This window comes from Corvus brachyrhynchos, unplaced genomic scaffold, assembly GCF_000691975.1.
Source record: "Corvus brachyrhynchos isolate BGI_N302 unplaced genomic scaffold, ASM69197v1 scaffold101, whole genome shotgun sequence".
Classification (NCBI taxonomy): domain Eukaryota; kingdom Metazoa; phylum Chordata; class Aves; order Passeriformes; family Corvidae; genus Corvus; species Corvus brachyrhynchos.
This window is the reverse complement of record NW_008237239.1, coordinates 1,293,267-1,315,109: the sequence shown is the minus strand read 5'-3', so window position 1 is coordinate 1,315,109 and position 21,843 is coordinate 1,293,267. Positions and strand designations below refer to the sequence as shown.

The 21,843-nt window shown below is 38.5% G+C and overlaps 1 protein-coding gene across 1 annotated transcript in view; it reads right to left on the bottom strand.

The window, feature by feature from the left end:
* The window catches only part of DNM3 (dynamin 3), a 143,813-nt gene that overhangs the window by 105,864 nt on the left and 16,106 nt on the right, over positions 1-21,843 (bottom strand). Inside the window, exons 7-14 of the mRNA XM_017729655.1 lie at positions 20,855-20,990; positions 19,879-19,946; positions 18,940-19,078; positions 17,801-17,887; positions 15,755-15,825; positions 12,225-12,273; positions 9,344-9,349; positions 3,795-3,908 (exon numbers count right to left, since the gene is read on the bottom strand). Coding sequence (XP_017585144.1) covers positions 3,795-3,908; positions 9,344-9,349; positions 12,225-12,273; positions 15,755-15,825; positions 17,801-17,887; positions 18,940-19,078; positions 19,879-19,946; positions 20,855-20,990 — 670 coding nt within the window. The remainder of the gene's footprint in view (positions 1-3,794; positions 3,909-9,343; positions 9,350-12,224; positions 12,274-15,754; positions 15,826-17,800; positions 17,888-18,939; positions 19,079-19,878; positions 19,947-20,854; positions 20,991-21,843) is intronic.

Genomic DNA, 21,843 nt, shown 5'->3' with positions numbered 1-21,843 from the left:
AACTGCACTGACATCCCTGCTCGCCACAGAAGCCAAGAGCAGCTTATTGTGTGGCAAGTTAATTCTGTAAACATATACGATGTCAGACCTTAGAGTACCTTCTCCCCTTTCCACTCTCTCACCTCCTCACTTGTTTTTGTAATTTCATTCTCCAATCACACATAATTTTACAATTAGGAACAAACTGTGAAATTATAATACAAACTGCATCCATCACCGGATGTTGACAATAACATCATTTCCTATTGAAACAGAGTGGAAATATTTTCTTTGGAAATAAGACTAAAGAGAATTTTTCCCAATCAATGTAAATCTCACATTTTTAGAAATTCTAATCCTAGAGTCCAGCTTGGCATCCTTTGCACACCAATAATGCCAGTGAAATCTCTGGATGCTTTAGAAAGAATAATAAAATCACATTCTGGGACCATGCACTATAAAAATGCTACACCACTTTACAAATGGCCTCCATTTCTTTACAGTAAGGAGGCTTTTGATTCACAAGCTGGAATGACATTCCACATTCCCGCATCCTAATGTAGAAGTGGCTAATTTACAAAGTTCATATTTGCAGGCTGACTCCCAAATCAACTTTAGTTAATACTATTTAACAAAATAGTAACAACTGAGAGCTAAAACGCTCAGATTTAATAATCTCTGTGCGTGTAGGTGTGCCTTATAATACCTCGGATAAGATTACATGGAATACTCTACAAAATAAATCTGTATTTGTGAGGTCACTGAGTGTGCTGATCTTGCACTTGTTTACAGCAGTCTCAAAGCCAGTACACAGCACTATCCTTGCTTCATTTTTAAGTAAGTAGAAAAGCACAAAGTCATGGTAGGTCACACAGCAAAGTTATGAACAGAAGCAAGTGTATGCAGGATCAGAAACTAATCCAGGTTAGTTCTCACAGAACTGATACGATAACTGCTTTAATCCCACTGTTCAAACATCAACTTGGCATTTCCATAACTACAAGTCTAAAAAGCATTCTCAGGCACTGAATCCCTCTCATCAGGAATAAAATCCTGGTGTATGTTTGACAGCAACAAAACCATGTGAAGAAACCAACCATTTATTTTCTAATACTGATATCACACAGCAAAATCTGGAATCTTTTGCCAAAGCAACTTGCTTCTAAATGCATTACACCGTGGATTCATCACTTATAAAGCTGCACCTCACAAACAAAGGAATTTACAACCTTCTAACGGCACTAGCAAGCAAGCACTAGTGATTTTGATCTCAGAGTAAATTCCAGGCTGGAAAACAGGCTCAGCTTACAGTAGAGCGGGTACACAGCCCTGGAGGCCCCAGCAGGCACTGTAGCTATGCAAAGCACATTGTCAGAACTCTCTGGTACAAAGCTCTGCAGCATTCCTTCCCCAGGGGTACAGGAGCAGGGGGAACAAACTGCTCACCATGGCAAGAGCAGCAAGGTGAGACCTAACTCTGCACCTTCCTCAGCTGCCATGGAAAGGCTCCTGGCCAGCCCAAGCAGGCGGACAGGGGCTCCGAACTCCCCACGACCTCGCAGGGCACAGCCAGACACACAAACACAGGGATCACTTCTCACATCACCGAGACTGCGCATCTCACCAGGGGTGAAACACACCCCACACAGCCACTTCAGGCATCAGCTGAGGAGCCTTACTAATTTTTTCAGTCTTACTGAGAAGGTCCAACACCAAAAAAAAGAAAAAAAATTTAAAAAAGAAATTATAGCTTCAAAAACTCTTTTCCAGGACAGAATAAGCAAATCATACAGCTAATCTGTACTTAAGGAGCAACTTCTCTCACCAGCAGAGCATGGAATAATGCTGTGCTATTATCTTCTTACCACTCTAAGAAATTCCTGAGTGATCTCCCATGGCCTGAATTAACTACTGACATTTTCATGACTTTCAAAACATAACTGTTTGGCAATTAAGAGACGTCATCTTAAAATATGCATATGGAAATCACACAGTGGCCATTTTTTCTGAGTACTGTTATGAGCTTCCCAGGTGACTCTCCTCAGCAGATTACCAAAACTATTTATTTTTAAAGTTGCACAGCACAAGACATACCGTTAGTATTTTCAGGAATTTTTATATTTCACACTAAACAAAGATCAGATTTAAAGAAGCAACACCAAAACTACCTAAAAAAACTGCCACAGCACGTCTTGGATGCATCTCCAACTGCTTGAGACAGAACAGACACAGGGTGTTAATTTTGCCACACTGCTTGTTTTAGTTACAGTTACCTGTGTCTTACCTAAGAAAGCAGGTTCTAGTAACTTCAAGGTAGATCACAAAGAACAACTTTTCAAATTCATAAAGTCACTTTTGCACTTTTTTTCAGCAATGTGAGAGTAAAACTTCCCTTCTTGACACCTGTCCCTTAGCTCCTCCCCTCTGCCTGAGATGCACTAGTTTTCCTGTTACAGTAAATTTGAATCCCTTTAAAACTTAAATAAAAGGGCAAGGGGCAAAATCTTCAAGATTAACCTAGTTTGTCCCTCAGCCTTAAGGTCTACCCCAAAATGGCTATGGACTTGGGGGAAAAAAAATTTCTGAGCAGCACCGTTCCCACTCTCAGCAGCACTACTAAAGGAACTCCCTCTGCTAAGTACCATATATGCAGCTCTTGGGAGAGCTCTGCCTTATGCACTGCACACCCTTTCCCCAGCACTTCCAGAAAATCCTCTGCAGTAAAACACCATGTTAGTTAAAAACAGTATGAATTTGCACTGTCCCCATCAACCTCTTTTGTTGGGACCAACCAGTGTTTTGATTATTACTTAGAATAAGATTCAAAGATTGAGTGATGCTTTAGAGCTCATTTAAAGCTTTCTCTTTACTTGTGCTTCTTCCATCCATTGAACCGGTTCACCCTAAAAATCACTAATTTTTTACTGAAAACATTTAAAATAAAAAACCCCAAAAAACAAACAAACAAAAAAACCCCAAAGAAACAAATAGGAATAATAGGATTTTTTTTTAATGTAGCCCAAGTTTTCTAGAAAAACCAACACAAACCTTAAAAAAACTCACAAAGGCTTTACCATAAATCTGATAGCACACATAATCCCGTTTTAACCTTCAAAATACTACTGGAGTTTTGGATAAAATGCATCATTACACACATTGTTGTAAAAGTAGTTAAACAGAAAAGACAAGCTGCCTAACAATATATTCAAAGTGAACAATGTGGATGTCCTTTTCTTTATCTCTGTATTACTCACCTCAGATTTACTGATCACCCACAAAGGTGCATTTTTTGTCAAATCTGAAAATTCACACCAACCAGCTACAGAACTCTGCAGATGGGCTTTTCATCCTCTCAGAATATAAGGCCGGAAAACAATTGTTTCCATTAAATCAATTGCTGTAGTTACTTTCAGAAGTAGCTTTACGCAGACAATTTATGATCAACTTGAAGTAGATGTACAAGAGCAACCCAAGCAAGGATAGGAAAATAAGCAGAATATTTCAAAACAGCCTAGGACTTTTTTCCTTTCTTTTTTAAAGTAATGTGTGGAAATCACAGGAAGAGAAGAAAAAAATAAAATAAACAAAAATACCCCACACCACACCCAGTATTTGTTATCAGCATTTCAAAAGAAGTCTTAGGCAGCCAGCATTCTTCATGAATCAAACCAGAAATTTAAAGAACACAGATAAAATCTTAAAACAATCTTCCAGTTCAAGTTTACTCAAGCTGGTTTAATATTTTAAGCTGATATCAGAACACTGTATTAATACTGGGGTTTTCCCCAATAGAAAATAAGTTCTTCGTTCCTTACCTCATCGTCTTTGTACCACGACAAGCTTTCTGCAGTTAGAACGAACCAGTATTCCTTGGATCCTCCTTTCATGATGCCAATGTTGTTGATGGTGAGCCAGCCTTTCCGGATGACCTATGCAGAGGTGCAGTCAGGTACAAGTTTAGTTCACTACTCACTTGACATAGTTCTGCTGCTGCATTCATTCTTTTAAATTAAGACTTGCTAAATGAAACAAGAAAGGTGCATTTTTTCAGTCTCTGGGAAGTTCAAGAGTTTTTGCAGGTTTCTATCATTCAAAAAAAAGTAATGAAGTGAGTATAATATTTTCAGTCTGAAAGTCGGAGAAAGAGAGAAGCCTAACTATCCGAATGCTGTACTTCCAGCAGATATGAGTGTATTAAGGATCACATAAGCTTGAAGACATTTATTTGCTGGATAATAACACATTGTAAAAGTCCATTCAACTTTATCTCTGACTACACTGTTCTGGTCTCATTGTTCAGGTCATCTGTAAAGGTGGATACCAGGAAAAGCACCTAGATTCTGGTAAAGCGAGGGGCTTCTGACACACAATGGGAATTTTCAGAAGTGTCAGTATGGAGTGACAAAGTGGAGAGGTCTTCTAAAGTTAAGTTAAAATTAAGGTAGGAAGCAGTAAGGAGAGGCATGTGAGAGCCATTTTCTTCTCAGGATAGAAGAGAAAAAGAAAAGAGGAAAAAAAACCTATGGCAGCAATAAAAAAACAGGGGGAAAACGAGCAAAGCAAAACTTGATAAGATAGATACAAGCCAAAGATGAAAGAACAGATGGAAACATAACTATAAATACTAAGACCAGGAGGCTACATCATGCAGAGAGAAAGGAGGACAACAGAAAACCTAAGAGAAATGAGGAACTCAAGAGCGGAAGAAGAGAGAATAACCATGAAAACTCATTTACAGATCAAATGGAAACTTTCAATTTTATTGGAAGTCACTGTTTTCCAATGTAAATGAGAAAGCAAACATTCCTTCCTATCATGCTCTGAACAAGACAACGGAAGTGACCCAATCACACAAATGCAAGGAACCTCAGCTCTTCTTCCCTGCAGCAACACCCTTCACTTGCCTATGAAATATTGAGATGGAAAGAAGTGCTCAAAGAAGCCCTTCAGAACTCCCTCAGCAAGTCCCACAGGCACCAACTCATGTCATCAAACATGAGTTTCCTCTTGTATTTAAAGAAATATATGAGACCAACGTTCCTCTCACAGGGCTTTACAAGACCAGTAACTCCAATACCAACAACTCACGAAAGAAGAACATGGCTCACTATCTATTCCTTGCCATCTACAAAAAGTTTCAGAATAGGAATTCACTTACTTTCAGCATGGACGTTCATGTAGACTCCTAAAAACACTAGCTTTGGTTTTGCACAGAGCAAGGGACTGAATTATATTTGATAACTAAGCCAAAGCACAGATCAGAAGTTGCACCTCAAAAGCAGGAAATTGTATTGGAAATGCACATAATCCAAGAGTATAACTTCCATTTCAAGGAAGATAAACATGTTTTCCCACTTACTACCAGCCAGGCCAGCAGTGTGAGAAAAGCCCTAAAGATCCAAAAACAGTCTACAAGTTTTCAATCTGTACAAAAATCTCTAAGAAAGCATTGATTTGGCTCTGAAGCCACAGTAAGGGATGAGAGAACTGGACATGACTCCTGTAAAGAGACTCAAGGGTATGGCACAAGTAGATTGGATGCAACAACCTGTTCCACAAAGGTTTCTACAAAAGGGGGTCAGGATTTTTAATACTTGTGTTCATTGGGGGGGATAAAAAAAAAACCTAAGTGGAGAGGGGCATTAGTGAGTATAAACAGACATGGAATGCTCGCCTTAGTGCAAGTTAAGGGAAACATAAGATAAGAACTTGATTACCCATCAAATCCTCATTTTATTTTACAATGTTTATGGAAGTAAGTTTTTAACAGGAAACAAGTAACATGTATATATAGCCAGTGTACTGGCCTTCAGGCAGCTGCCACAGGACCAGTTGTGGAACCAAACAAATTCTATCTTTTCTTTCTGCACTGAACTATACAAATGCAAAGGGAAAAAAATTTTGCAGAAAAGCAACAAAATTAAGGTACTCCATTCACTTGAACTTAGTTCTGCAGCAAGGGGAGCTGTATTCGCGCAGCAGACTAAATCCTTCACAGCATATGCGCACATGTTCCCATGCTGCAAAGAAACTGAAATAAGAGGCTGGGAGAGAGGATGCTATTGAAAATGCCATGGTGCTCCATATGAAGTTCATATCCACACACGGGAAGCCCAGGCAGCCTGGCCAGCACCTGGTTTGGAGAAACTGTTTTGGAGAAGTATCTCAGGGAAGGTAAGAGATTTGAAGACAGATGTCAGTGAAGATAAAGAGGTGGATTCTAGAAGCAAACCAGTAAGGAACACCTGAGTAGCAGGTTCAAGAACCTTGCAGGTGATGAGCACTTCAAAGGGAAGGAAAGTAGCACTCTGCTTATTCCATCCAGGCCTCTCCCTCACCATTACCAGAGGCTCTGTAACATCTTACTAAGAGTCAAATTTTCTCAATTTGACAAGAAGGCATTTGTGGTAGAGGTCTCAGAACATTTTAAAATCTAAACTATACAAGCCATTTAAGAAGCCCTGAAGGTTTCAATACTTCTAAGGTAGGAATTGTGTCATGCTCCAGTCCAACACATCTCCCCATAAATGTGCAACCATCACAGGGTGTGGACAGAAAAAAGCTGACTTGCTAGGACAATCTCTGGTCACTGCCTCATAAAAGAAGGAATTTTCCGGTTGTTTCCTTAAAAATCCTGTGGGCCGGGGATTAGATCCAGCTGTCATTCCCACACAACCCTGCATGAAGAGCAGGACACCAACCTACAGCAATATCCTGGGTCTGTGTTTTTCATGTGAAATTTCTAGACCTGTTTATCTATACCCCTCTGGGAAAACAGGGTACTGTGTTCTCTAAAATATCCTGGACTCTACAACAGGTCATAACTACCTAAAATACTAGGAAGCTGTTCCAGGTGACACGAACAGGGAGAAGATGAGCTTAGTGTGCTAAGCCTCATGTCCTCTTCATTGAATTTTCCTGTTTCCCAGGCACATTCTGTTAACTACAAAAAGCTACACTTAGAGATGACGCAGCATCAGTGTTAGATGTAAAGGAGAGAGTGATGTTGGATCAAGGTGTAATGCAAGACAAAGTGAGATTAAGCAACAGTTTCACTTCCCAGAGAAGCGGAATTACATCTTGGACTCCAGACAAATTCTCAAAAAAAAACAACCCAAAAACCCCTCAAGCTATATATTAGAAGGGTTCCTCCACAGGCAATAAGAAGGTAAGAGTTTGAAAGACACTTTTGAAGTTAAAAAAACTCTCATAAACAGTTATTGTTTTGGAGTTTTTTTAAACTATTGTGTTAGCTATGTTTTACGGTACTTCAGCTTGAAAAATAAAAGCACTGTGTTTCATCATTGTTCTCACTAGTTCATTTTCTCATTGGGTTGTATCTAAGAGACCCATTTCAATATTTTCTATCATATTTCTAAATGTCATTCTGTGCAGACCGGATGTTAGCGACAGGAGTTATGAGCCTCAGGAAGGTGAAAAATATGGGCACAGCCAGAAGCTACTGGAGACAATATTCTGACCGGTAGCTGGACTCCATGCACAGGATGAACAAGAGATGACACAGTTCCTTCCTTCAGGATCCTGATATCTAATCTGGGTGACTGAAAAATGAAACTTAGAGGCTCTGAATGCACATGAACAAGTCAGAAGGAAGTAATTTTCTCATAGTTCAGCTGCACAAAACCCAAATCATATTTGTTGTTCTTACTCTCCACCACTTCATGGATAAACAGGAAAGCAGGATTTGACACAATAAGTACATTTTATGTGTTGCTGCATGACTTTAATTGCATTAAATCAAGTAAGACATTTGTAAAAGAAATATATTTAAAGAAATGGGACACTTTCTGATTCTCTAAAGAAGTATTTGAAGGATGATTTCAAGGTAAGTGAGATACATGAAATTGGGCAGACAGGAACACAAGTGTGAGAATCACAAGACTGGACACTCCCACAACACCACAAGCAGCAGCACTTGTTAACACCATTAAAGCTGTGTTGCGTAACTCCATTGAAATAATTTTGAACACAGAATACAACTCCCAGCACCACTCTATCTTCCATTCCCTGTCATTACAACATGTGCTACCAAATAGTAAGCACATTGAGAGAAAAAAAATTACAAAAACTGCTCAGGGAGGTATCCTTACAAGCTATTGGTTCTTTGGATTTAGTCATGAAGATCCTCACACTACAGAAGCTATAATGTATTAGAGGGGAAACCTACTACAGTATTTCACTGTAATTTGCCAAATATCACAGCATAAGCTGATCAGATCTGTTCTGCTACTGAACACAACCAAGATCTTGTGACATTGCTTCCCTACAAATCCCTGCACAATATATTACACAACTTAAAACTAGTGACAGTGGCTAATGTCCTAAAAATATGTCTGCTTTAAAGAAATAATTTGTCTTTAGTGGAGAAAAGCTCTCAGGGGTAAAAAATTGAAATATGCTTCCAAATATAGTTAAACAAAGATTGAGGTAAGTCAAACATGAAGGTATATTAACCTAAAAAATAAATAGTTAGAACAGCAATACTCCTCTAGACTTGAGAAAGTGAAAATTCAAAACCAGCAGGTCTCATGCTACTAAATTTTGATATATTTTTGAATGTGTCAGCTCATGGGCACCACCTCTTTCACAGAAATACTGACATTTCTTAAGAGAACAGCTTTGTCATGATTTTCATGACCACCTCACTGACCATGGCACAAGTCTCCATTTCCATCTGGTTGCTTAAAAAAATTCTACAAACATTTTTTTCCTGGGTCATGCAAGATAACAGGATTTAAGCATATCTGAAGAAAAGAAACAGCAAAGTATGCTGCAAAGAAGGATTAAAAAAAAAGAAAAAAAGGGATTACAAGGGAAAAAGTTGCTTATTAGAACTATAGTTCAGGCCAGCTGATGGGGTCTGAATGCTACTTGTGTCCAGAACGAATGAATCAGATTGTTGGTGTAACACTGTAAGAGAGGCAGGTCAAACAAAGCCCTCAGACCCAAACCTCCACATCAGTTGGACAGTGCCTTGAAACTCACAGTTCACATTAAGCCCCTTCTCCAATTACAGGGCTACTTCAAGCACAGCAGCAGATTTTGCCACAGAAGCAAAACACAAAACAGAATCTCCTAAAAATTATACATAACCCTCCATAATTTGAGTGTCTTGCATTCTCACACACATCAGTTGGGCACATGGAGCAATGACACCTTCATCTTTAACGCTTTATCATGAAGGGGAGCTTAAAACATTGAATTTTAGTCACCAAAACAAATCTCAGCACACAACATACACAGTTAAGAGTGGGTCAGCTTTCAGGAGCCAAACCTTGCTACTGTGCTGTGTAAAACCAAGCATTGCATGGATTACTTCAAGCAAATGAGAAGACAGACTAACCTGTGGCTTAAAAAGAAACTTTGTGGAGTCAGGTCAAAACCTCAGGCGGTAGCAAAGAAAAGACAAACAAAAAAGGCCAAAGATTAAGCGTGAGAGGATAAATTAGTAGTAAAGGAAAAAGCAGAAAAACATGTTAAGAGGAATTTGCACTATTGTCCAAAATTAAGGTGTTGCAGTGCTCATCTTATTTCCAAGATACACAGAAATAGTTAATAGTTATCTGCATCATTCCAGTTCAAAGCAAGCTACTAAAAAAGAAAAGCAAGGTATTGCAAATGAGCCTCCCACTATTTTGGGAAAATTCAGTGATCTTGATCTCCCCAAGGGATTCAATTCAAGTGCTGCTAAAATCACTGCTGTCTTGTCGTTTTTCCATAACTGAACATAAGTTTAGTTTAAAATGGTAAGTTATAGAATTTGATGATGTGGCAACAAACTGAAAAAATGTATGTTTTTATCACAGATATTGCCAAAGAATACACACAATACAGAAATTTATTTCTTACACCTAACCATCACTGAACCAGTAGTAACTTGTTATAAAATTAACTGCAGTTTAAACAATTAATTCTAATTAGTAATATTAAAGACATTCACATATTTATTTACTCATGAAGTGGAAGTGTTAGAAAAGAGTCTGTCCATGATATATGGATCCTCCTGGTGCTAGGAAAAGAATGCGAAAAAGGCTTTAAATATTTTAATGCATAAAACTCACTTTTTCTATCAGAAGTAATTCCTTGACATAAACAAAACACCAACAACAGTACCTGTATCCATAAACAGCACGTTCATTTACACGAGAGCTAATGTTTCCTTTTGGTTACCAGAAACCTATTTGCCCACCTTTCAAAGAGAGGTTTACTATGAATAGAGGCACTTACATCAGATAAAAACTGCTTTCCAGTTATATAATAAAATAAACACCAATTAGTCATTTTAGTTTGAGAAACTTGGTAAATAATAAAAATATTAATTCTATGCAAAGTGTTATACAACATCTTAAGTTATACTAGTTCAGACTGGTAACAGCAGTTTAGTAGCAGTTAAGTGATGAACTGCAATTACACTTTGTTGAGGAGCTGTTACAGACAAGACAGCTTAACATTAAGTAGTTTAGCAGCAAGTATTCGACAAACCAATGAGTTAGAGACAAACTTTGCCCTCTGAGAAGCTAAATGAAAAAGCAACAATAAAGCTTACAGAACTTAGCTCGTACAATTTGCCTTGAAGGCGGTAGATTGGTTCCCTGAAATAGCAAATTGCAAAAATGAAGTTTTATTTCAGAAACAGTCTCTCATTCTTTTCAACTCCAAACAATCAACTTACAAACATCTGTTTATTATCTCTACAATAAAAGGTTCAGCAAAGTCCTTTATACCACAAGTAACCAAGTTTCAACATTGAATTTAAAACGCCAAGCTTTTTCTTCACTTCTTTAGAGAGAAAACATTCACTTAATTAAAAAATCATTCATTTTATTTGTGTATTTTTGAAGAGCCAGATAATTGGTCGCTTTTCCTTTTATGGGACACTCCAAAGTGATGACAGTCATTGTGTTTGACACATGTTCCGGCACAGCTAGATAAGACGGAAAGCTCTCCTCAGAGGGGAGAGGCAGGTCTTTGAAGCCATTGCAGTGTTTAGACCTTCCAGGTTTTTTTTCATTTTAATCCAAACCATATATTACATCAAAAATGCCACTCATGCTGGTCAGGCTGTGGGGAACCATCACATCCAAGAAGTTACTGGATTATTTTAAGAAATATCTTGAAAATAACTAGCAATTTCTTGGTGAGAGGAAGAGATTGAATTTCTAGCCCCAAAAAGATGACTAGAATTCTTGCCAAGAACTCTTGTCTACAACAGCAGCAGAATAGGAGACTTCCTGAAATTTCAGGTTTATCACTTGGATCTAGACTCAGTGGTCACATTTGAAAACCTTGATCAGGAGGTGATACCTGAGCATTGTTTGACCAAATTGCACGTGAAAACATCAGGAAGATGTTCAATACTGGTAAATACACAAAATTTCATTGTCTCTTTTTTATTTCATTCTCAAGTATGTACTAGTTCCATAACAATTTTTTTTTCTGTTTAAGACTTTGCAAAACCCTCAAAGTGAGCAGAAACTCTCCAAATCGTAGCATTTTCCTTATTTTCATGTCATATTAAGAAGAGGACTGATCCTGCAAAGTGCTGAGAACCCCTGGCCCACACAAAAGCAGAGAAGGAAGGCAGGCTCAGGAGCACCAAGCACTTTGCAGAAACAATCCCATATTCTTATGGGACAAAAAGAAATAAACAATTTCATTAATGAATCTCAGTGAAGATGCTAATTAATCTGAGAGCATCAACCAGTTTTTCTTTGTTTACTTTGAGAAAGGCCTATGGTACATAGTCAACAACTGTGTGAAGTCAGCTGAAAGGTTTCAGAAGAGGTAAAGGCAAATCCACATTTGCTTGCTGACTTGCCCATCACTGCTGTTCAGCTATGAACACATCACAAGTAGCAAAACACTACAACAAAGCACACACAGAGGCAAGTACTCACAAGCATTTGGGATTCTGAAATTCACAAGTTTGCAGTTAATGACAAAACACTGATGTGTAACATGAGAGATTCGAGGCACTAAACAGCATGGGAGGGAAGACACCAGCAGTGCAAGCAGCAGAAATGCTAAACAGTAAATGATGATAATAATGGAAGTCAGGTGGCTTTGAAAAGTTCAGCAAAACAAAGCAATGAGGATATATTTATGTGTGCTTGAAACAAAAAAAGGTAAATGATACACTTAAAACAGAAAATGCAGCCAAGAAAACCAAAACCAGCTTGGATTAACTTGCACATGCCATTATCCATTCTCTGTTAGGTGCCTACCTGATTTCCCACTGCACTTTTGTTAACCTGACTGCTTCTTTGTTGGGCACTGAGGAAAGCAGAGGAAAAGAGTTACGCTGAAGAAACTTGAACTAAGCCAGCTCCTGAGGAATAATTTTAGCAGCAATAGTTACTTCTGATTCCAGCAGAGAAAGCTAGATTAACACAGCAAAAGAAACACAGGAAAATCATTGCAAATATGTGCATATTTCAACTGATTTCCTGCCTGATTATATTTGCCTGCTAAGGACAGAAGGGACACACAGCAGACAGCTCCTACTAATCATCTCCTTTGCAACAACATCCTTCTTGGATTGGTAAAGGTTACTAAAAGCACAGAGAAATTATGGCTCATGTGGGTAACTTTGGAAACATTAGCCTCTATAAATATTCAGAAGAGACAAAAAGCAAGCAATTTCTGTTATTTAAAGCAGTACAACAAAATCCTCCCCTGCTGGAGGCTCCTTAATAGCTTTGTCTTGACAGTTTGTTTTGGATATTATTCTAATATTTATATGTACTTTGAGGGTGTAAATACAACCAATGGATGAAGCCATCATAAAGCTGGTTCAAAGCTGAAATCTTATAAGAATACAGCACATTTGAAATTAAACCATATTTAAAATATTTTGTTCAATTCTTGAACTTTGGTAATTCCAGTTCCTGAAACAAAACACAGTCCTGTCTCAAAACCAAACAAGTTGCCATTAATTCTAAAAGCATTTGCATTATGTGGCAGTTTGTGTTAGGCCACAAAATTAAAATATTACTGGAAAGAAGAAAAGTGTTCAGAGAGCAGGCTTGGGCTACTCAGCCACCAGCACTTCACTGGTGACAGGAAGTTTTGTTTGGATTAGATTATACCATTTCACCAGGCATTGATTAACTGAAGAAAAAAGCATCCATACTAGAGCAGCTACAAATGCTGCTCCGAAAGAGAAAGGCAGAGAGCTGTGCTTGGATCAGAGCCTATGGGCCAATCCTGCCTCTGTTTGGTGCACAGCTGCTGCTCCAGAGAACTGATGAAGCACCAAACTCAACCCTTGTGCCAGTTCTGATCCTGACCTTTGGACCACACTATCAGACCAGCAGTCCACATGCTGTCTGTGAGAAGATCCACAAGAGTATTTATTCCATGTACCTACTCACTGCGTTTAGCTCAATCATCCTGATACTTTTGACCAAACAACACTGCACGTCCCTGGTGCATCATCTAAGTTGCATAAGCTTTGATACATAAATTATGATTAAATAAAGTGCACACAGAAAACAACAGCACTAACCCCGGTTTGTTTTCTTAATTTTATCACCTTAGAAAAGTTAACTATACCATTAACACCATACTAAGAAACACATGGCTTTTAGAAATAGCCCAGCAATTGGTCCTCTACTTAATGTTCTAAATAACAATTACTCTTTATGTAGATTGAAGCATGTAGCTGTTCTTGAGCTATACCAACTGGAAACAAACCCAAGCCCAGAGTTTTGCCATTTGTTCTGCCAAATGAGACAAACATCAGTATTCTAAGATTTTGCAATTTTATAACTATGTAAATCTGTTCTAAATATTGGCATTGTTAAATCTCTCTCAAGACAAATCACATTGCAGTGTACCTGCCTCAGGTCCTGCAGTGCTGCAGGGTAGTTTGTAATGTCTTGTGCTCTCATTCTTATGACAAAGGTTCACAGGACTTACACTGTTAAAACACTGCAGCCACATGAGACAAGGGGCTAGAAGGCTCAGCAAAGGAAAGGAAACACCAGGGAATCTGGGGAATCTATAGTCCAGGATGTTTAGATACTGCAGAAGCCCCTATGCTACCCAACTTATCTCATTTTCCAGTTCTAACATAACTGCTATAACAATAATACACTTACAGCTTCAAATTAGTATTTTCTCCTGTTTGTCTCATAAGTGAATATATTTTAAATTCTTTGCTATCCAAATTTTCTCTTTCAGTTGAGCAGAAGTCAACAAGGATACTTTCCTTCCCATCTGTTCCAACCTAGAGAAACCCTTGCTTAAACTTACAGTGAACTTAAGCCAAGAGTCACTTGTTATCTGCTTATGCCTCATACACAGCACTTGGGGGTTTCTAGATCTCAGCTGGAAAAAGAGGAAGCAGCTTTCCCACGAAATTGAGCCCAGGCATTGCAAAGACACAGCAGCAAGGAGCATGGAGGCTGCAGGAGCAGCATCCATGAGGGGAATTTTTCCAGGGGAGAAACATAATGAAATACCTACAGATACACCTAGAACTCCAGAACCCAGTATTATAAAATATTCAAAGTTACAACTTGACATAAGGAGAAGTCTTTTCGCAGTGAGATGAGGCAAGCATTGGAACGGGCTAGCATAGAAAGGCTGGAGAATCTCTAACTTTGGGAATTCTCCAGATCTGATTGGAAAAAATCCTGAGTAACCTGGTCTGAACTCAGCATGGACACTCCTCTGAGCGGGAGGTGGGACTATGTGACTTCCCAAGGTCACAAAACACGCCATGAATATACATGGCGTGTTTTTAGCAGCCTTTTTCCTGTCAGAAAAGGATGAAGAGTAGTAAATAGCAGGCAGGTTGTTATCTTGACCTCTAGAAGGCCAGCTACCATTCCTACAACATCCTGTCATTTGTCAAGAGAACTGATAATGATATCTAGGACCTGCAAACAATTCTAGAGAAAGTTGCTCAAACCAAACATATAAACAGTGCCTGACTTTGCCTTCTCCCCCCTCAGCTTACTGAACTCCAAGTTTTAAACCTTCAGGGCACACTGCCAAAGATGTGGACCTTCCTTCATAGTGCTACCTAGAATTGGCAAGAGTCAAATACATACTGTGGTGCCACAATTTGTTGCTAGCATCTCACATGGCCAATCACATGTTGTGATTCCAACCACTGCTATGGCAAATATGGCATGAATATGTCTGAAGGAACATTTATTTTTCAAAGAGTGAAGACATCTTCAATGTTTTTACTAGTGTCAAAATGTTGGTATGAAGTCCCTGAGGCACAAATTGCTGGAAACAGAGAGAACATTCTGGAAAATATTCTCACGGCCTTTTCAATTAAGCGAGGAGAACGTCAAACTGGGCCCTGCAGGGCATTCTGCTACTATTATTCTCTGCAGCCAAACAGCAGGCACACTTAAAATTCAGTGACATCCATTATTCTGAGCAACACTGTTTCACACGGAATCACAGCTGCCAAAGTACGCATTAATAACAATGTGGAAAGACCACCAATACCCATTTCTGTGATCCTGAAATACGTGTGATTCCAGACCAAGACATAAGCTCCGGCTTCAGTGAAACCAGCCTTGTGAACTGGGTGAAGGCTCTCCTGCAACTGGAACAGAGTTCAACATTGTGGATATTGAGAAAGAGCATGGTCCTGCATGTTTGGGACTCTGCAACTTGCATCTTCACTGTCACACTTCAGGACTTGTGTTCTGTACGTAACAAAAAAAAGCCAAGCAAATAAACAAAAAAGCCTGGCAGTGTCTTTATAACACATTCTCCATACACTTACTTTGCAAAGCCAATGAAGTCTTCATGGTTGGTGTTGATATAAGAAACCTGGATATCAATGAGCAGCAGCATCTATTATGGGAGACAGGAGAGCAAAAATGGGTACAGTGGAAGAGAGAGATTGAAAAAAAGGAGGGGGGGACAAACCAGAACTCTTGAGTTCTCTGCATTACCGAATATTATTTTCATAATTGTTCAAGCCAAAACCAGTATTTTCTAAATTCCACCACTTCTGTTTCTGCGCTTGTTTAATAAGCTAGACTACAGAAGTCCTATTCCCTCTTCCTACTTTTTTTCCCTAACAGACCTCATTTTTCACTCTCTTGGCCCTTGTCCATTCCATTAAGATCAATCATACACGGGGAGAGAGAATTTTAATAATTATATAACATAGATTCCAGCTCTGCATTTTGCAAGTTAAGCAAAATTCTGTCTATCTGGAGCATTCCAAACAAGCCAGCAAGGAACCTAAATCTTAAACCTAAAATCCAGGTACGCTTTCTTATGTACCACATAAAGAAGTGATAATTAATCCAGTCCTGGCCCAGAAAATGTCCAGTCCAGGTACCAGACAGCCATTCTGGTGTGTGCACATCTGGATTGAGAGATGGGCTATCAACAAAATAACAGAATGGTTTCTGTACTTATCACTTGTCAGTCCTTCAGTAGCCCACAGAGAATCTGATTCAACCTTGACAATCTAACTCAGAAAAGAACTTGCTAAGATATTAGGAAAAATTCCCTCCCACCCTTACACAGGCTCTGGAATATGCATGAGATTGCATTTCACCCCTATCTTTTCAGACTTTCATTTATCAGAGGGAGGAAAAAAGGAACCTATTGTTACCAAATTTAATCTCTTAAATGTTACCATTTAATCTCTTCAACCTTATTTCTGCACAGTTCCTCAAATATAGCATCACTCCTAAGTTCTTCACAATTTCCAGAAGGTATTAGATGCCTCACTTAGACTCAAATCCCCATTATTTTTTTGCTCCATTTCTTACCTCTGAAAATATTCTCACTAGTGTTTTGATTTATTAAGGACAACTGCTAACAGCATAAATAATGATGTGAATGTGACAATAACCTATTTGGTCAATATTTGGCATTTACAAAAAGCCCTTATTTTGTTCTTTGTTCTGAGAAATAGTCAGGTATGTGCATACAATGAAGAACAGGAAAATAAAACTCAATTATCCTAAACAACTTGTATTTTCTCCAAAATTTTGAGATAATAGTGTTCTAACTAGAACTCCCTGTGAGTACAAGCCCAGCTAATAATTTGTTGTTGTTGTTAAATTATTTTTATGACTACATTTGCTGTAGAGATTAAAGCAGCAGATGTGCTGCACAGCTCCTTAACTTGCACAGGGACAGGACTAGAGAGTCAGGAGTCCAGAACAGCTTAGGAGCTCTGCCAAGCTATTCTTCCCCAAATATTTCTATTGTCACACTCTGCACTCTCCAGACAATAATTCCTGGTTTCACTTCCAGTGGATTTCTCACATGTAATCTAAGACTTGCAGTTTCCTGGATTTGGAATGTTTAGCTGGGTGATGAATGCTTTAACCAAGTTTCTCTGAATTTTTACTTGTTTTTTAGCTTTTTTTGAACTTAAAGGAAAGCTTGTCACTCCCTCAAGGGTCCCAGTACAATTGTTTGCGAGCCTCACTGTAACTAGCATGAGGGGTGGCTGCATGGGATGGGTATGTTAAAAACACCTGGAAAAAAAGTAGAAATAAGCTATTCCTGTGTGCATTTGTTTAATCAGAAATTGATTTCCCACAAACAGCCCTAGTGACACAGCTAAGAAGTTGGCACACTGGCACAGGAACAAGCTAACACTATAAGCCACTACTTAACCTTTCTGTAACAATTCTAGTCTCTCTAAAAGCTCAATGTTAAAGAAGCAATTTTTCTTCCTCTCTAAAATGTGCAGCCTATTTAAAACAAAAATCCTCCACTGTCCTACTGCACTTTGTATGTAAGAACTATTCTCCCTCACACACTTCCCCAAACTGTCCCACCTCCTATTAATTCTCACCTGATCCTTGGTCTTCTCTTCTCTTTCACGAATGTAGCCAGCAACAATTCTTTCTGTTTCCTCACACAACCTTGGATATGTTGCCAACTGAAACACAAAATTAATAGAAATTTACACCTGCAGAGGGGCTTCAGTGGAATACAAACAAGGGAGCCTCCAGCTTTCCTCTTTGGGAGAAAGCAAATATTACAAATGCTTGGGACTAAAAGTTAACCACACTGCAAAGCAAGCCTTACTTGCTGTTATTCAGAGAGACTGCCGAGACCTAAACCCTTGGATTGTTGCTGTTCTTTTCCTCCAGGGAACACTGAGGAAAAGATAATTTGGACATATGAAACAGAGTCTATCAGGGGTGAGGTTTCTCTCTCTTCTGTGCCTAATTCCAGAGTGGTGCTCTAAAGGATTTCCAAATTTCTTGTTCTTTAAAGGCTCCACCTTGTGGCAACATCTTTACATAACAATATTGAAACAGCAAAATATAATGGCAAATTTGGCCAATACCACTGGGAAGAGCATCTGCACAGTTAATTCAAGTGACATATCTTCCAGACTTTGACAAAAGTGAAAAAACCCTGGAAATTCTGCTGAAAATATACCAGAGAATCTGCTTCTCTATGTTCTTTGTCTTCCCTGTTTTAAGAAATATCTCCTTTACCCGATCATTGGTATAAAAAAAAAATTTGCTTTTTTCAGAAAAAATGAAAAGGATGCAAGAGAATATTTCTCAACAACCTCATCATATCTGTTCTCACATCCCAGAACCACTCCTGTACTTACTATTATGGGGTACCCTGCACAGGGATGGTGGGACGGGCAGATGTACAGGTGGGACAGCAAAAGCAGCCAGTCAGCTAAGAAGTGAAAATATAGTTTTAAGGATGAAACTGAGGGCATCTCTTGACTCAAAAGCACCTCTCATCATAAGAATCAAAACAAGGAAATCAAAAAAATGAACTTGTCCAACATATCATTGTTTGGAGAGCTCTGCAGAAGTTTTAATTACTTGAGGGAGTCCTACTCTCTCTGTCAAGTGACTGGATCAGAAATCTCTTGTAACACCACAAAATGCAAGACAGGCTTTATATTATATACTGTACCATTACATTTTACTTACGTTACCAGATTTATGTGCAAGCTACCTTTTTAGTGCACTTCTTGACAGTGTTGATTAACTCTTGCATCACCAGATCCACACTTTTTAAGCAAGGTCCTTTCAGCTTAACTATCTGTTTTTTAACAATGGCTTCAAACGCCATATCTGGAGTGAACAAACCTGTTCTGTGGACATAAAAGAATATGTAAGACAGTAATAAAAACATTAGGCAAGGAAGATTTTTTTACTAAATTGCCCAGATCTTCATTTTCAGAGGTGAGCAGTAACAATCCCTACACAAACAGACTTCCACAGAACTTAATTTGCTTCTTTCTCAAAGAAAGTGTCACTCTGAATAAGAATATACAAGTAGAAACATGCTTGAAAGATGAAACTACTTCAAGAGGACTGCAAGAACTCTAAGGAGTACTGCTATAATGTTGTAAAGCCTCATCAGCAGTGCATCAAACCTTAGGGATGAGTGGTAGCTGCAGCACCCCATGAACAATCACTTGCATAGCAAATCCATAAGAATCCTGTGGATGCACTTCTCACTCACACCAGAAAATGAGGTTCTGTTACTCAGAGTCCGACATGGAATTTCACAGTTGGTCACCGCAGAGTAAATGAATCTACAGACAGCTACCCCACAGAACCAGTTCTAAACAAACTAAGGCCTCACTTCTCTTTCAACACTGTTCTCCAAGGTCTACCTTGGCTGATAAATTATATTAAAAAAATCAAACTATAAAAGCATGCCCAAAATCAGTTCACTATGATAAATCAAGACCTCTCCAGCAATCAGGCAAGGAAAGTTCAAATACTGCGCCATGGATACCAGTGTCAACCACCTGAGAATTTACTAATCAAGTAACACAAGAAATATTTCCCAAAACACTGAGAACAACAAAGCTTGTAAGCAATGCTTTGGAAAGATATTCCACATGTATAATGTGACCAGGCAGGAAAACATGGGAGTACTTGCCTGATACCGTGTATGTTCTTGATGGCATAACTTATCTCTCTCCGCAGTTCCTTCTCGTTGAATTCCATCTAGAGGAGTAGCAACACACAAGAGCATATTAGGGAAAGTTTTTAACAAAACATAAAATATCACCCCTCCATATATAACCATAAGACAAGCAAGTTCATCTGTTAAAATAGTCATTTCTAATTACACTAAACAATGCATAAGTACTTTAAAATGTTTTAACACTAAGGCTACAGGCAGCAGCAAATATTGTTGAAAATCACACACTCTTCCATTCCAGATACATCAACAGCATTTTGAAGAGTTGACAGAGTAAGCCAGAAACAGGATTTGGAAGACCCCACTTTTTTCTTTTTTTTTTAAAGCCTGGTTTCTTAAAGTGGTGTAACTTCTGTGATTATGATCTGTTTATCCTCCCCTTCCCATTCTACAGTTTTCAACTAAATTTAAAAGAGGAATTGTCTCAATTATGAAGTTATAAAGCTTTTCTTTAAGCTTCTTGAAAGCCAACTAGCTGGAAGAGAAGTCAGTGTTGTCACAAATGAAATGGTCATTACCTAAGTCAAACCATCATAGAATGATTTGGGTTGGAAGGGATCAGGGCTATTTTCCATAACTCTCATTTTAATAGATATCAGCTACTTGAACACAAGTCAAATTTACCAACTGTAACTGTTTGCCTGCCCCATTTAACCAGAAGATGCCATTTGTGATAAAACAATATAAGAGCACAGAAAATAGTATGAACTAGGACTAATTATATTGTAATTCTAGTATTTTAGAATTCTTAGCATGTCTCAGTATCCAATCCTAGAAATTAAGCCAAATGTCTCAATTATAACTTCATATAATTTCTTCCACAGTTAAAAGCATGTTCTTTCAATCAAATATTTTCTTGGCTACACTACTACCAGTATGAACATAAGGATACATAAATAAAACAAAGCACATCAGCAAGATGGATAAATACCTTCACGAGTTCAAAGGGAAAACGTTCATGGAAAATACGATTGATTTTGGCACCTCCTGAAAGTTCTAGTGTATCAACTTGATCTCCTGATCCTTCAATTCTTTTTTCAAAGTCCACTGAAAACTGTTGGACCATCCTAAATTTCAAAGGAGGGGAGGAAAGAAAAAAAATCAAACAAAACCCACAACAATTTAAGCATATTAACTACCGACTCTTATTTCGGTACTATGCAGCTAGTACGGCCTATTAAAACATACTTAGCAACTGCCAAAAGTATCTGTAACAACTGATTCAGGCAAGCTGCCAATCCATAGAATCTATACCCACACTGATCCCCCTGTATCCCTACTGTCTTGCAGGACACAGTACAGTCTAATAGCATAATGTGAATCAAACTACTAAGCTGATCCAGTGCTGGAAAATTCAGAAGAGATTGTTAAAGAACTTATTTTCCCCATACCAAAAAGCAAGCCCAAGAACCAGTAGGAACATGGTGATGTGTCACTACCACAAGCTCCAGCTTACTCGGCTATGCTTTGACTTCTGCAGCAGGAGCATTCAGAAAAACACACAGGAGAGTTCTTCCAGTCACGGAAAAGTCAAAGGCGATGTCCCTCTGTTTTTGCAACCAAAACATCTGGAGTAAAGTCACGAAGAACTGTCTACTCTTTTGGACACAGTTGTTACAAAAATAAGGGGTGAATCAGAGTCTTCATCTGGCTCAAGAAAGCCTCTCTAGTTCAGCTGATTATTTTCTGTTCTGAATTCCAAAGTTTTAATTAGAGAATGAATCCTGTCCCCATTATCACAATTCAGTGCTATTACCATCTATCCCAGAGAACTGAGTGCTAAAAACCTCTGAAATCAGATAGAGTAGGAACATGACGAAAGTCATATAAGAGAGAAGAGCTAGGTACATTTTACACCTCCTCCTTCTTCCTTCACATGCCTCCTCCTTTCTAAGAGGTAAATTTTATTTGAATATAAAC